At 44.1% G+C, this 15,026-nt stretch overlaps 2 protein-coding genes across 2 annotated transcripts; one reads left to right on the forward strand and one right to left on the reverse strand.

The window, feature by feature from the left end:
• Window positions 1-748: 748 nt before the first annotated feature.
• On the reverse strand, window positions 749-3,676 carry GIQ15_04762 (uncharacterized protein; the record flags this gene model as incomplete). The annotated part of the gene is made up of 7 exons (XM_033552179.1): window positions 749-917; window positions 969-1,171; window positions 1,257-2,680; window positions 2,731-2,805; window positions 2,853-3,082; window positions 3,133-3,149; window positions 3,200-3,676. The coding sequence occupies 7 exons, from the start codon at window positions 3,674-3,676 to the stop codon at window positions 749-751; spliced, it is 2,595 nt and encodes an 864-aa protein (XP_033405909.1).
• Window positions 3,677-4,765: 1,089 nt separating this feature from the next.
• Window positions 4,766-8,812, forward strand: GIQ15_04763 (Adenosine deaminase family protein; the record flags this gene model as incomplete). Its single annotated transcript, XM_033552180.1, has 7 exons — window positions 4,766-5,168; window positions 5,220-5,445; window positions 5,759-5,874; window positions 5,927-6,805; window positions 6,861-7,566; window positions 7,884-8,058; window positions 8,114-8,812. The coding sequence occupies 7 exons, from the start codon at window positions 4,766-4,768 to the stop codon at window positions 8,810-8,812; spliced, it is 3,204 nt and encodes a 1,067-aa protein (XP_033405910.1).
• Window positions 8,813-15,026: the final 6,214 nt, after the last annotated feature.

The raw sequence follows: 15,026 nt of genomic DNA on the forward strand, positions 1-15,026 counted from the left end.
AACGACATTAAACTAATTATCTAACTCCGTAATTAATGAAGGAAAATTTTCTACATCATCTACCATCCATTGCTTCAATCATTACTTCATTCATTGCTTCGTGATTTCACAGCTGGATTAGCTGCGTAGTTCATAAGAACCAATCAACTGCCTAAACTAACTCACGGAACTCACGGAATTCACGGAATTCACGGAACTCACAGCACCAACTACACCGAACAAGGTTAACAAACCACCGCCCAGGCATGGTAAATAGATAGCAAACAGATGAAAAAATAGTCAGGAAAAATAAAAATTCAGTCCGTATCCAAAGAGATAACCCGAGCTTTTTTCATTCCTTTTTCCTTTTCCCCCTTCCTTTTCCTTCGCCATCCGGAAAAAAGATAGTTAGCAAGGAAAGAAAGAAACGAGCGAGTGGTATCAAGGTAATTAGGCAGTAGGTAGGTAGGTAGGTAAAGAGGTATGTAACCTAAAAAAGAGAAAAAAAAAGTATTGAAATATAATTAGGAAATTTTTTTAGTCCAGAGATGATAGGAAAATGACACGACATGAACATCGACATCGGTATCAGCGTATGTACGTATGTATGTAGATGAGGTATATATGGCGATAACCACCTGTTCTCTCCCCCTCTCCTCCTTTTTACACCCTTTTCTTTTCTTTTTTCTTTCTATCTTTCTTTCTTTCTTTCTTTCTTTCGTTCTTTCTTTCTTCTTCCTTCCCATCCACGACGTCGATCGGTTTGTTTTTAAATCTCCAAATCCTCACATACGCTGCTCGAGCTGGTCGAGCTAACGCTTCTCTCTAGCTTGGCTGTACTCACGCCATCACCTATACTTAGCGGAACGGGCGACTTAGCGTCCCGAGAAAGTTCTTGTGTCTTTGTACATATCCATGTTGAGGCGTACATGTTTACGCTGTGTACATTAGCAGTTGTCAGTGCATCATGCGGAGGAACTGTGGCTTACCGGTCAATGCAAGCGCCTGGGAATCTAGCCCCGACTCTCCTGGTGGAGAAACCGCACTGTTCGAAAACGGCGATGTACCACGGCTCAATGCTGGCTGAGCGGAGGAGAATTCGGCCGCCCTTCTTGAGAGCATGGTTGAATGCCGTTGCTTGAGTGGCTGCGGCTTGGGATGAGGGATCAAACCAGTCCATGGAGTCCATTACCTGGCGTTGATTGTTAATGTGTTTTTCTAGATGTGATGCAGAAAACAGGTTATCGAGGAAAGAGGGGTAAAGGGAATGGACTTACGACTGCGATGGTTAGTGTGCCTGGGGTGATACGGGAGATGACTTCTTGGATCTCGTCGGTGTGGATGCGTAGACCGTCGAAAGCTCCTGGCGTCGAGAGCTTGGTGTGTGCCTTTTGGGTAAGGTATGTTGGGTGGCATCTCTTGGAGAACTGGCCAGACAAGCAGAGGAGGTAGAAGTAGTTGTCATCTCCCAACAGGGTCTCCTTGACGACTGGGTCGAGAGTGTTGACGACATACTCCCAAACAGCCTGTCCACCGACACCCTTCTCCTTGGCTCCCTTCAATCCACCATCGAGCTTCTCACGGTCCATGTAGTCCGTTAATATCATGTTTCTCTGGTTGGCGGGAACACCGGCTGCCTTCCATGCGAACCACTCGGTGCCGACGATGGCCCAGTTAAGCGGCTTCGAAAGCAAGACGCGACGGATACGAGGCCAGATGGCCCGTTGTTCCTCCAGGGTCTGGGAATTGCACATCTTCTTGACGTCGGCGGTCAGACCGAAGAGAGAGAAGAGGTAGCGGACCAGCTTGAGAGCGTGGCGGGATCCACCAGTCTCGTACAGGCCGTGTCTCGAAGAAGTGAAGACGGAGGCATGGTCGAGCCAGAACTGGAAGGCCTGAGAAGAGAGATGTGGTGAGAGGTGGGAGATGAGCAAGTCACGGAATCCAGCGTGTTTTCCCTCGCCGAAGATTTTCCAGAAATCACGGTGCGAGAGGGCGGTAAAGGAGGCGACTTTCAGTTCGAGGAGATGGTTCTGGTTTGGGTTGAGGTCTACGGCGTGGATGCGGCGTGGGGTCTGGGGACCCGTCAGGTAGTCTAATATGTTGTCTCCTGCGCTGGTGATGGCGAGAATGACGTCGTCGGAGGTGATGTTTAGGAGACGGTGGTCGACACGGGGATCTTCCCAGGTGAAAGCGTAGATGTACTCCTTGTTGAACTGGGTGTGTTTGGTGAGGAATTCGTTGTAGCAGATACGCCAGTGGTGGTGTTGGTAGAAGAATGATGGCAAGGGCAGGTTGGATGAGAGGTTGACGATGGCTGATTCGTATGCCTTGGAGCGGACTTCGGGGATGGTACGCTGTACGGCCTTGGAGATCTCGGATCGGTGGTGGGTTGGCGAGAGGTACGGGGATTCGGTGAGAGTGGCGTCCAGACGGGCGATGGCGTCGTTGTCGTTCAGGGTAAGGTCCTTCTGGCAACCGATGAAGATGTAGTATGGGATGCCACCGAGCAAGTAGTTGCGTTCACTGGCGGAGATGACGGTTCCGAAGCGGTACTCGAGGTAATCTCTGCGGGCGGCCTCCAGGTTGACACGATCGACATCGAACCAGGCACGCCAGAAGACACGGCCGAGCCAGTTGACGTGGCGGTTGGAGATGCCTCCGGTGTAGTTCCTGGTGGCTAGGTCGACGATGTTCTGGACTATATGGCGGTTAGCGAATGGCTTAGCTATATCTAGGTTCGGGCCGTACCGTAGAAGTCACACACTCCGATGGTGCCGTCGAAGCTCAACAGCGAGGAGAGCGAGTCAACCACGGAGTAGTAATCTATACTCGTTAGCATCTAGTAGCAGTATTAAAGACAGGGAGGCTACCTGGGATCATGGACAGGGAGTAGCTCATGGTGATCAGATCGGCCTTTGCGTCCTGCCCCGGCACGCGGAACTCGCGCGCATCCTGGCAGAAGACGGAGACGTTCTTCCATCCCAGACGAGCAAACCGCTGCCTGGCGACCTCACACAGCGAGGGCGAGAGGTCGACGAGATAGACGTGGTCGAAGTACTTTTCGACGTTCAGGAACGCGGCCATGGCCTCGATGTTGTACCTATATTATATAAGCACCATACTTTTTTGCCGAACCTCGACTTCACGCACCCAGTGCCACCACCAATCTGCAATTGTCAGCCAGTACTTTATACAACAAAGGAGAAAGAGGCCTTACATCAACCCAGACGGGCTTGTGGTCCTTGGAGGCCATCTTCAACCTGAGCTGGGCCGCCAGGAGGCCGAGCATGTCCTCTCGGCCCCTGAGCAGGCGGCGTCTGGTCGCATCGTACACGGAAGCCTGTTCACACAGCGTCAACAACACCTTCTTATATCCAGCATCACTGTCGCCATCCCGGGTGCCGTGGTCTGGCCGCCGCTGATAAGGAAGTACCTGAGTCTGGTAGAAGTTCTCGAGCGCCTGCTGCTGGCCCGAGGAGGAGCCGGCGGACGAGGGCGTGTGGAAGGGCTTGATGAAGTTGGCGTAGACGAAGCGGCAGTAGGCGTTGAAGGAGGCCGTCTCCTGGCCGTCCTGCTGCTTGGTCGCGGTGCCGGTGAAGGCGATGTAGAGCACGACGACGGCGAGGAGAGAGGCGCCCAGGACGATGGGAGAGGTGAGCAGGCCACCCATCGAGGGCAGGGAAGCGGTGGCCATGACTATTACTATCTAACACAATTGATACAGGATAACAGAGAGAGAGAGAGAGAGAGGAGATAACAGGAGAGAGAACAGGAGGAGAACAGAGGGGAGAGGAGAGGAGAGGAGGGGTGAAGCTGTGATATGTATATCTACGGTGAGATGTCAGCAGCAAAAGTAAGTCAGCGGAAGGCAGGCCTATCAAGCGCACACATGGCCCAAGCAGACGAAAGCGGAAGAACCCAAGCACGCGAAAACAGCCGGAAGAAGAGTTAACTAGGTTAGGACTAATAGCTGTGATGTTGCTGGGCGGTAGGGGTGGACTATGGAGTAGGGAAGTAGAGTAGGGGGAGTAGGGGGAGTAGAGTAGGGGGTAGATAGTAGAGTAGGAGTAAAGCATAGAACTCCTTGTTTACCCGGCGGGGCTGCTGAGTAAGAGGCTTAGATAAGGCGGGAGGGCAGGAGTTGACCAGTGAGAAGACGTCTTTCTGCCCATGGAGCGTCCACTGGCGGAGAGCTCGCCATGACTAAGCTGACTAACCAGGACAAGTGGTAAGGTCCATGTCACGCCCTGTACCGGTACCTCGTCACCCACCCAAGAAAAGGGCAGACAGAAGGTACCTTGACATGTGCCCCCAGCCAATGTCTTGCGCCCTCTCCCCATGTGCCTGTGCCTCGAGGGGATAAGATAAGATATGGATGGCAGATCGGAGTTTGTTACGGAGTCTGTTATGTTATATCTCCTTGGCTTCACCTCATCACAGGCCCCCTCGACAGAGAGTAAGTGTTTCTACAGAGTACTACATAAGTGTATATAGAGTACTACGTGGCCTCTTTGTCCTCCCAACAATACAGGTACGCGGGTACAGAGGTACAAGAGTACGGCCCAACGGTTCAGATGACTAAGCGGCCCTGGTACCTGGCTAGGAAGTCACGTGGAGATGACTAAGGGCGGACTCCCGTCTGAGTGTCCGACAAGACATCCATATATATGTATAGAGAGACATATATATAGCCCATAGAGAGAGACATATATACAGTGTATAGAGAGAGAGAGAGATAATCTGGATAGACAGTCTGGATAGTCTGGATAGTCTAGATACGAAAATGAGAGCACCATATACCATCCTGCAGTGCGCGGCCGAGGACACCGCAGAGATAGCGACCCTCGAGCGAGCAGCCTACACCGAACCCCGGACGCTCTTCATGTTCGGCTCGCCTACCCCGTCCTCCCTCCGCGCGCGCGCAGACAGGTTTGCAGAGACCATGACGGACCCTGCATCCAGATGGACCAAGGTCGTGATCGACGGGAAGATAGTCGGTGTTGCGCTGTGGGGGTTCAGGACCACCGACGACTGGATGGACAAGCTGATCGGGCCCGAGAAGGAAGACGAGTACAGCGAAGATGGCAAGGAGGGGCTGCCTGAGGCCGGTCGGGCGGCTAGATATGCGGTCTTCAACTGGCTGTATGGTGTCAGGAAGAGGCGGATGGCGGGGAAGCCTCATGTCTGTACGTTGTCCCTCTTTGTCTTGTATGTTTGGTATTGTGTTAACAGATCAGTGTTGAACTTCTTGGTCGTGCATCCGGACTATCAACGACGAGGCATCGGGGGAGCTCTCATCCAGTATGGCCTGCAGGAGGCGGATAAGCTAGGTGTTCCCGCCTGGCTCGAGTCTTCGGCCGCTGGGTTCCCGGTGTATAAAAGCCATGGTTTCGAGGTGGTGGAGGAGTTCAACGTCCGGCTGGTGGACTATGGAGGGACAGAGGAAGACGGTGATGCGCCGTCGTGGGCGATGTTGAGGAAGCCAGCCACATCCTTGAACTAGCATCTTATCTTATCTTATCGTCACGTGTGGAGGGGCTGCCACTGGTTATAGTCGACCTCATATAGAACTTCCACGATAAACTGTATATAAAGATAAATAAATATATATATATATATATATATAAATATGGATAATCGTATATGATACGATATAAAATGACTGTCCTCGACGATGAAGGATGAAGGATGAAGGATGCGGGGTGACAGTTACCCCACACGCTCCTATTTATACGAGATGATACATCTATCTCTACTGACATCCTGACCATCATAGAGGCAAGGCACAGGTTAACAGCACCATGGAAAACACAAAGCCAGAAGCAGCTGCGTTGGCATCTCATTTCGCCGCCCGAGATGCCCTCATATCCAAAGAACTGTCTCTCCGCAGCGGTAAGCCAGGCATCCACTTACTCCATTCCATAACTAACCCAACGATATACAGATGCCCCCTTCCGAGATGGCCTCTCCCCCATAGCCGCCCGCGCATGCGCCATAGTCTCCAACATTCGCACTGCAGAACACGCATCTATCTGGAAACATGACCCTTCCCACCCCCACAACGAAGAAGGCGTCGAGCTCTACCCCGGCATGATGTTCGGTCTAGCCAAGCGGAAGCTAGAATCGACCTTTCTATGGAATATAGCCAAGCGAATGCCAAAGGGCACATTACTGCACTGTCACCTTGGCGCCATGGTGGAGGTGGACTGGTTGTTCGAACAGGTCCTTGACGTTAAGGGGTTACACGTTTGTGCTTCAGAGGCGTTAGATTCAGATACGTCTCGGGCCAGGGCGGTAGTGTTGTTTAAATACATCGGTACTACCACCGCGGCGAGTGGTGCGTCCATATGGTCATCAGACTATAAGGCGAATACATACGTACCTGCTTCTCAGGCGGCAGATGCGTTCCCGTCAGCGGGTCGAAGCGGCTTCGTCGCATGGCTTACTGAACGAAGCGTGATAAGCGAACAAGCGTCAATTGAGCACCATCTAGGCGTCGACGAGGTATGGCGGAAAATGGCCAGTGCGTTCCCCACGCTGGGTTCTCTGCTGGGCTACGAGCCGGTGTATAGATTGTTTATCCGCAAGATGTTACAGACGTTGGCGGCGGATGGGGTGCGATGGGTAGAGATACGGGATGTCTTTGGCTCGCCGTTTGCAAGGGAAGGACAGGATGTGCCGGATTCAGGGTTTGAGTATCGTGTTGCTGTGATGGGGGAGGAGCTCGAGGCGTTTAAGAAGACAGAGGAAGGGAAAGGGTTTTGGGGTGGGCGTATCATCTGGACGGCCCTCCGGTCGTTGGACGCCAGTCTGATACTCAACAGTACGTTATTGTCATCTTTTCTGTTTACATGTATCATTTTCTAACGAGCTTCTAGGTATGAAGGATTGTCTGCGGGCGAAAAAGGCATATCCCCATCTAATCGCCGGCTTCGATCTCGTTGGTCAAGAAGATCTAGGCCAACCACTCTCAACTCTCGCCCCACAACTCATCTGGTTCCGACAACAATGTATATCCCAGGGCCTCGAGATACCTTTCTTCTTCCACGCCGGCGAATGTCTCGGAGACGGCGACAGCACAGACCGCAACCTCTACGACGCAATAATCTTCAACACCCGTCGGCTCGGCCATGGCTTCTCACTATACAAACACCCTCATCTCATCGATCTAGTTAAACAACGCCGAATAATGATCGAAAGCTGTCCGATATCCAATGAGGTACTCCGTCTTACGGCAACGGTGTTGGCTCACCCTCTACCTGCCCTGTTGGCCCGTGGAGTATCTGCATCACTTAGTAATGATGATCCTGCACTGCTGGGGCAAGGTACGTCTGGAATGTCGCATGATTTCTGGCAGGCGTTGCAGGCATGGGAGAATCTAGGGTTGGCGGGACTCGGTTCGTTGGCAGAGAATAGCATACGGTATGCTGCTTTTGAAGACGAGAGTGATGAGAAGTGGATGAAGGGGATTGATGGGGGTTATGAAGGGGGTGGTATCAAGGCAGAGAGGATGAAGCTGTGGCGTGATGAGTGGGAGGCGTTTTGTCAGTGGATTGTTGACGAGTTTGGGGATAATTGGGCATAGTAGATGGTATAAAAATAGATATTCTGGCATTCAACTGCGGAATCTAAAATGATACAAATATAGAGGTATTCTTTTATTGGTTAGCTCGGCGCCTAAATTGAGTGTTCATTGTTCATACATAGATGAACAAGCTAAGTAGCCGGGAACGCGGCGGGAGCAGAGTCCTTTATTAAAGAGAATATACATATCTTTGACATCTTCAACATCTAGGCATCTTTAACATCTAGGCATCTTTAACATCTAGGCATCTTTAACATCTAGGCATCTTTAACATCTAAGCATCTTCAACATCTAGGCATCTACTATTCTGATACAGCCACACCACCATGTCGTCGCCGTCAGCCTTTCGAGAGACCATGAGAGGCCTTCTCTTACATGGAGATTACTCGGATATGGAAATAACTTGTCAAGGGTTCACTTTTAAGGTCCATCGTGCCATCGTTTGCACTCAGTCACCCTTCTTCAAAGCTGCCCTAAGAAGTGGTTTCAAGGTAAGTTAGGCCAGAACAAATGTAGATTACATATCTAACTAATATTTATCCAAAGGAAGCAACTAGCCAGACTGTTGACTTGCCCGATGATGACGTCGAGACAATCGAACGCGTTATTTCCTACCTTTACCTACAAGAGTACGAAGAGACCGACCATATAGTGCCATTAGATGGCAACGTAACGCGAGAGCAATCAACCGATACCCAAACTGACGCAGACGATTCAAGCTCGAAGGACCCAAAAGACCCTTCAGCAACCGTCGAGCCCACAAGAGCCATTGCGGACAATAACATTCAGGTCTACATAGTTGCCGACAAATTTGGCATCACTCCTTTGAAATGCCTGGCTACCGAGAGATTCGCTCGCTGGGTAAACACAGGCTGGGAGTCGGCAGCGTTTCTCGATATCGTCACAGACGTAATGACTACATTACCTCCGCATGACTTGGGCCTTCGCAACATCGTCATTGATACTATCTCAAAACATCTCACAGTCCTTGTGAAACAAGGGACGATTCTGCCGTTGATAGAGGCTTTTGGGAGCCTTGGATCGGGAATTATTGCAAAATTGGTGGAAAGCAGTAGGGTTGTGGGGAAAGCAGTGGAGCAAAATCTGACACTCACCAAACTTGCATCAAAGGTGAATAGCATTAAGACGTGCAGACACTGTTCCAGGGCACTAAACGTGAGGATGGAAAATGGAGAGTATCAGGATGCCACAATCCGCTGCGCTACGTGTCTAACGCGACATTAATGTGGTCTATATTTCTGATTTTCCAGGACGCAGGAGTCTGATTAGCTTTTCGTGTCTCTACTACCATGATCCAGAAAGTACCATGAGGAGAGAATTGCAGGGTATATTTTCAAAAGTTGTGCCATCCTCTATCTCGATGTCATGCATGGATCGTGTGTACCTAGGTGTACATTTACTAGTTTTGTTTTGTTTACACTGTTTGCATCCCACTTTGCGGCTGAATAATAGCCTCCTGTAAATATATTAATCCGGTCAACGATACTAGTCTATATAAAGAGGCATTGATCCTATTGGTTAAATCTGATATAAATGGTACAGTACTGTCATATGCTGATTAATATACTTAATAAGCAGTAAATTACCTAACGTAATCCACATGCGAGCCGGCCACCCAAGCGAGCCGGCCACCAAATTCAAACGCGTACACTTTTCAACTAATTAACAACTTCTATACGCGATAATGCTACCAATTCATAACAAAAATAATAGAAACTCTATAGAGATAGAGGGAAAGATTAAACTTATAATTCTTGCTTTAAAAAATAAAGAAATTACCTCTATTTATAAAGCTATATATCAATTTAATATACTAAGGTCAACTCTTATAGATCAACTTAAAGGCCACCCTTTATATATAAATTTATACGCAAACTTATATAAATTAACAAATACTAAAGAGGAATTACTTATTTAATAGATTCTGGACCTAGATAAATAAGGACTACCACCCTAGCCTACCTTTGTTAAGAATATGGCTAATCATCTTCTTTTGTTACAGACCACCTGCGGCGCAGCCCCAGAGTATATGCTCATTGGATGGACAAGATGGAACAGAACAACCACGTCCCACTCGCCTAGTCACCTGACTCACTAGAGTAACTAAGAGAGTAGGGAGAGCTAGTATAAGTCGCCAGGTTGATAGAGTTAATGGTGCGACTAAGTAACTTAGGAGAATAGAATATACAAGGACTTATATATAAAGATACTTATTACCTTAAGATTAAGAGTCTTATACTTGTGATTAAACTAGCTATAGTTTTACTATACTACTTAATATAAAGCACCATTCTAGTTATCTTATACTATATTTACTAAATACCCCTTTGCCCATTGATGTAGGTTAACTTTGTCTTCACTACTTATAAGAACCTTTAGCCTTTATCCGACCTAGATACTAACTGAAGCCACACTTGGAACTAAGGGATAGACTTACTATAGTATTCTATCTTACCCTAGTACTAAGCCGTCTCCTATAATAACTCACTTCTAACCTAAGCTTTCTCTAAGACCTTCGTACCTTCTGTTTTATAGTAGGTATAAACCTCTAATTACCTTTAGGTAATCAAGGAGCACCATCAGCTTATAATATTAATCGCCCCAACTTCACGGTTACAAAGAGGCATAATCAATTTTAACTTGATAGAGCCTCAACTTCATGGTTATAAAGAGGCAAAAGTAATTCCGACTTACTAAAGCCACCATACTGTTATAGACACTCTGATCTGAGTGACTTATAATTATATATCAAGAAGGATAAAACTAGGTACGTATCACCCTACCCCTAAGAGTATACTAACTACAGGAATATACTAAAGCAAGACGAGCCAATATGTCATTAGTAAGTAGACCAACCACCAACACCAACGCCTTGTTAGGGCAAATGCAACAGAAAATCATCAAGTTAGAAAAAAGAGTCAAAGAGCAACCTAATGATAAGCAGCTGGATAAGACTAACAAATAAGTGGAAGAATAATGAAGATTACTTAACAAATGCAAAGATATTATTAAATAGACTTTAGAATAAGTTAAAAGTCACAAAGACGCCATTAACATACTTAGAGTTAGAACCAGAGATAAGAGAACTACTATTAAGATTTATAAATCTAATACTTATAAAGGAGACCGCGCCAAACTGAAACACTTCCTAGGGGAATATAACATCTATCTGGTAACTAAACCAGGAGTTACTAATATGGAAAAGATTATCTTTATAAGATCCTATATGTGAGAGGTAGTAACAATATGGTTCAAACCATATCTCAAGGACTGGACTAACACTGGAGGACGACCCATACTATACGCGGATGTACTCAACAGCTACACATAATTTAAACAAGTACTCAGACAATTCTTTAGAGACACTAACAGAAAAAGGACCCTATAATACAAACTATAAGGACTTAAATAAACCAGGGACGCAGCGCAGTACGCAGTGCAACTATAGCAAATCTGTCAAGAACTAGGAATCCACGACGACGAGTAGAAAATGGCTATATTTAAACAAGGACTGAAACCAGAAACCTAATATGAAACCATCAAGATAGGACCATATAACAGTTTTGAATAAATGGTTGAAATGGCAGTACGTATTAATGATCAACTCTATAACCTACAAAACATATGGTAAGGGAAGAACACTTTCTGGAAAGTAAACCAATATAAAGGGTTAAATAAACACAATAATTACAGCACCACACCCATGGAATTAGACGCCACTAAAAAATAACCTTATAATACCAAAAAAAGCAAAAGATGTAGGGACAAGAAGCTATATTTCTACTATAAGAAACTCAGGCATATCACAAAAGACTATAGGAAGAAATAAGGGGATACTAAGAAGCACCTTAACGCTACCACTATATCTAAGACTAGTAGCCATAAGAAGAAATAGGGTAGAGGAGGCTACTAAGACTTACAGAATATCAGACAATACCTTAGGGCAATAAGGAAAGTCACCTATCTATAGCCACCAGAAAATGAACTCGACGACACATATAAACAAGTACCTAATATATAGCAACAATAAGGATAGCAGAAACAGGACAAATAGATTGAACAAGGAAAATAACTAGTATTGATACAACAGAACGCGATGATAGGACAACAAACATATAATCCAGCGACAAGCCCAAACCAAGGAATTATGACACCAGAACAAACAGACTCAGAAGGAGAAACCGAATCAGAATATGAAGATACACAGGAAACAAACAATTGGGAAAACAAAGCACTATAAATAACATTCAAAGACAGTCATAAACTACTACGGGAACAAAGAGAGAAATATGATAACTAGATACCTAATAAACACTAGACAGTGTGCAAAGAAAAAGGACTATATTTCAGACATAATAAGGAAAAACAAACGGAAGTCAGAGACCTTAGGCACCCATGCCATAATAAATATGGGTAGAACTACCACTACAAATACCACATCTTTAAAGAAATATAGAAATCAGGACGAAGATTTCATTATAAAAACTATATAAAATGTCTATTATATAGAGACAGCAAGAACATCCACTAGAGGTATTGTATAGATAAGGAATATCTAGTATACATCAATAAATACTTAGGATAGATAGATGGAAAAAGTGTCAATATAATGGACTAAGAAAACATAATGCCACACGAACGACTAGAAGTCTTATACTAGAAAATAGGCAAACAAATCACTATATAGTATAAAGGATATACCACATAGTTTGAAGGAAAAGCAGCAACCAGATATTGGTTAAAGATGACATAACACTTACAAAAACAACTACAGCTCCAAGAGAGTTGAAAGGACCGAGTAACATGGACAACAGAGTACCTAGATAAGGACTTAACAGACAAACTTAGTTAGGAAGAACTAAATAAGGAAATTCAGGCTTTAACTAGTGCTAAAGGACTATACAACGGAACTTATAATCAATAAATCAAGATAATAGGAAATGGACAATTTCGACAGTCTATAGGACTTAAAATAGACAGAAGTCTAGCTATAATAAGAGGAAAGAATCACTTAGCGATAGTAGTTTAATTAGTAGAGCTAAACGCGCGAGCACTGATTAATTTAGAAGCTACTAGAAACTTCATAGATCTGGAATTTGTAAAGTAGTTAGGGATTTATACCTAAATAAAAAAGGAACTATACAAACTAGGAGGACTTAATGAAGATTGGAACCAAAGAATCGACAAGGAAACCAGAGGTATGAAGGTATATGTCAAAGGATGGTACAAGGGAACAGAATGTTTTAACGTGATAAGCCTAGGGAGTTACAACATAGTCTTGGGACACCCTTGGTTAGTAAAATATAACCTAACTATTAACTAGAGAGACGGCACATTGTGACTAGATAGTAGAAACCGCCACTCTGATCAGAAGACTGATACCCTTGCGGCCACCTACACCAAAAGAAGGGATTGAGGTCAGATACTGAGCAAGACGCCCTAGGTCAAAATAGGAATAACAGGAACTATAAATAATTAATTAACAAAGAAGCAGGAAACAGTTTACTAAACAGAGGAAGCTACTGAAATAGATAAACTACAATAACAAATACCAAAGGAGTATCACAACCTAATCGAGGTATTCAAAGAACAAGAACCATCAGAAAGCTTGCCGGAATATCAGGCATGGGATCATAAGATACCCCTAATGGAAGGGAAGACGCCTATATACAAACCCACATACAGGTTGACCAAGACAGAACTTGAAGCATTATGAAGATATATTAATAACAACTTAGTAAAAGGATACATATGACAATCATAATCACCAGTAGAATACCCAATCATCTTTGTATCAAAGAAAGATAGAAGTCTATGATTATGCGTGGATTACTAACAACTTAACAATATAATAATCAAGAACTAATACCCATTACCACTTATTAATGAGATATAAGACAGATTCAGAGGAATAATATACTTCACGGCATTAGATATACAAGAAGCCTACTACCAGATATAAATGAAAGAAGGTAAAGAATAGAAAACAGTATTCAGGACATAATTTAGATTATACAAATTCTTGGTTATACCTTTTAGATTAACTAACACACTAGTAACATTCTAGGCGCTTATCAATAACGTGCTACGCGAATATTTGGATATATTTATAGTAGTATACCTAGACGACATTCTGATATTTACTAAAGGAACCTAAGAAGACCATATAGAAAAAGTCAGATAAGTACTTAAGAAACTTAAAGAGTATAAGCTTTACCTCAAAGTATTAAAATATAAATTCTACAAATAATCAGTTAAGTTCCTAGAATATATCGTGTTAACAGAAGGAATCCAGATAGACCCAGACAAGATTAAAGCCATTATCAATTGGCCTACGCCGACAACAGTCAAAGAAGTATAACAGTTCCACGGACTAGTGAATTATTATTAACAATATATATATAAATTTTTAGCAACAGTAAAACCCCTGATAAACCTATTCAGGAAGGCAAAAGAGTTTATTTAGGGAACTAACAAAGAACAAGTATTTAAAAAACTTAAAGAAAAGTTTAGTCAAGGAGACATGCGAATACACTTTAACCCAAATAAAGAGAGTTATCTTAATACAGACGTATCAGACTGTGCGATCAGAGCACGGTTATAACAAAGAGATGACACAGGAAAACTAAGATTGGTTACATGCTACGCAAGAACCATGACCTCTACAAAATAGAATTATGATATCTATAACAAAGAATTACTAGTAATTGTTACAGTATTTAAGAGATAGAAATAAGAGCTCCAAGGAGCAAGGCATCTGACCACAGTTATTAGCAACCATTAGAATCTAATATACTTTATAACGACTAAGGAACTCACACATTAATAGTTAAGATGGTATACTAAGGTACTAGCCTACTACAACTTTAAAATACAATACTATAAAGGAATAGAGAATGCCTTCGTGGACGCGTTAAGCAGAAGATCAGATTTGATAATAAAGAAAAGAGAATCTAGAGCAATATTGCATCTAGATCCAGATACTAAGGGTATGATTTTAGATCAGCAAGTATTGAGAGCTACTCAAATAGTCATAATTAAGGAAGACACTCTAATAAACGAAATACGAAAAGCAATAATAAAAGATCCCTTATTTGAACAAATCAAAGACAATAACAAAAAATACAAAAAGGAAAATGGAATACTTCTATATTAAGGCTTGATATATATACCCAGAGAAGTATAACCACAAATACTAAGAGACAACCATGACGCAAAAGTTGTAGGACATTTTGGAATTAAAAAAACCATAGACCAAATTACGCAAAACTACTATTAGCCAGGAATGTAGAGAGAGATCAGATAATATATCCAGAAGTGTAAAGTTTGTTAATAAAATAAATCAGAATAACACACGCTATATGGACTCCTATAGCCTATACTATATAAGGAAATAGTATAGAAATTAATAGTGATAGACTTTATAGTCAAGCTACTA

The sequence above is a fragment of the Arthroderma uncinatum genome (assembly GCF_011692745.1).
Source record: "Arthroderma uncinatum strain CBS 119779 chromosome Unknown scaffold3, whole genome shotgun sequence".
NCBI lineage: Eukaryota > Fungi > Ascomycota > Eurotiomycetes > Onygenales > Arthrodermataceae > Arthroderma > Arthroderma uncinatum.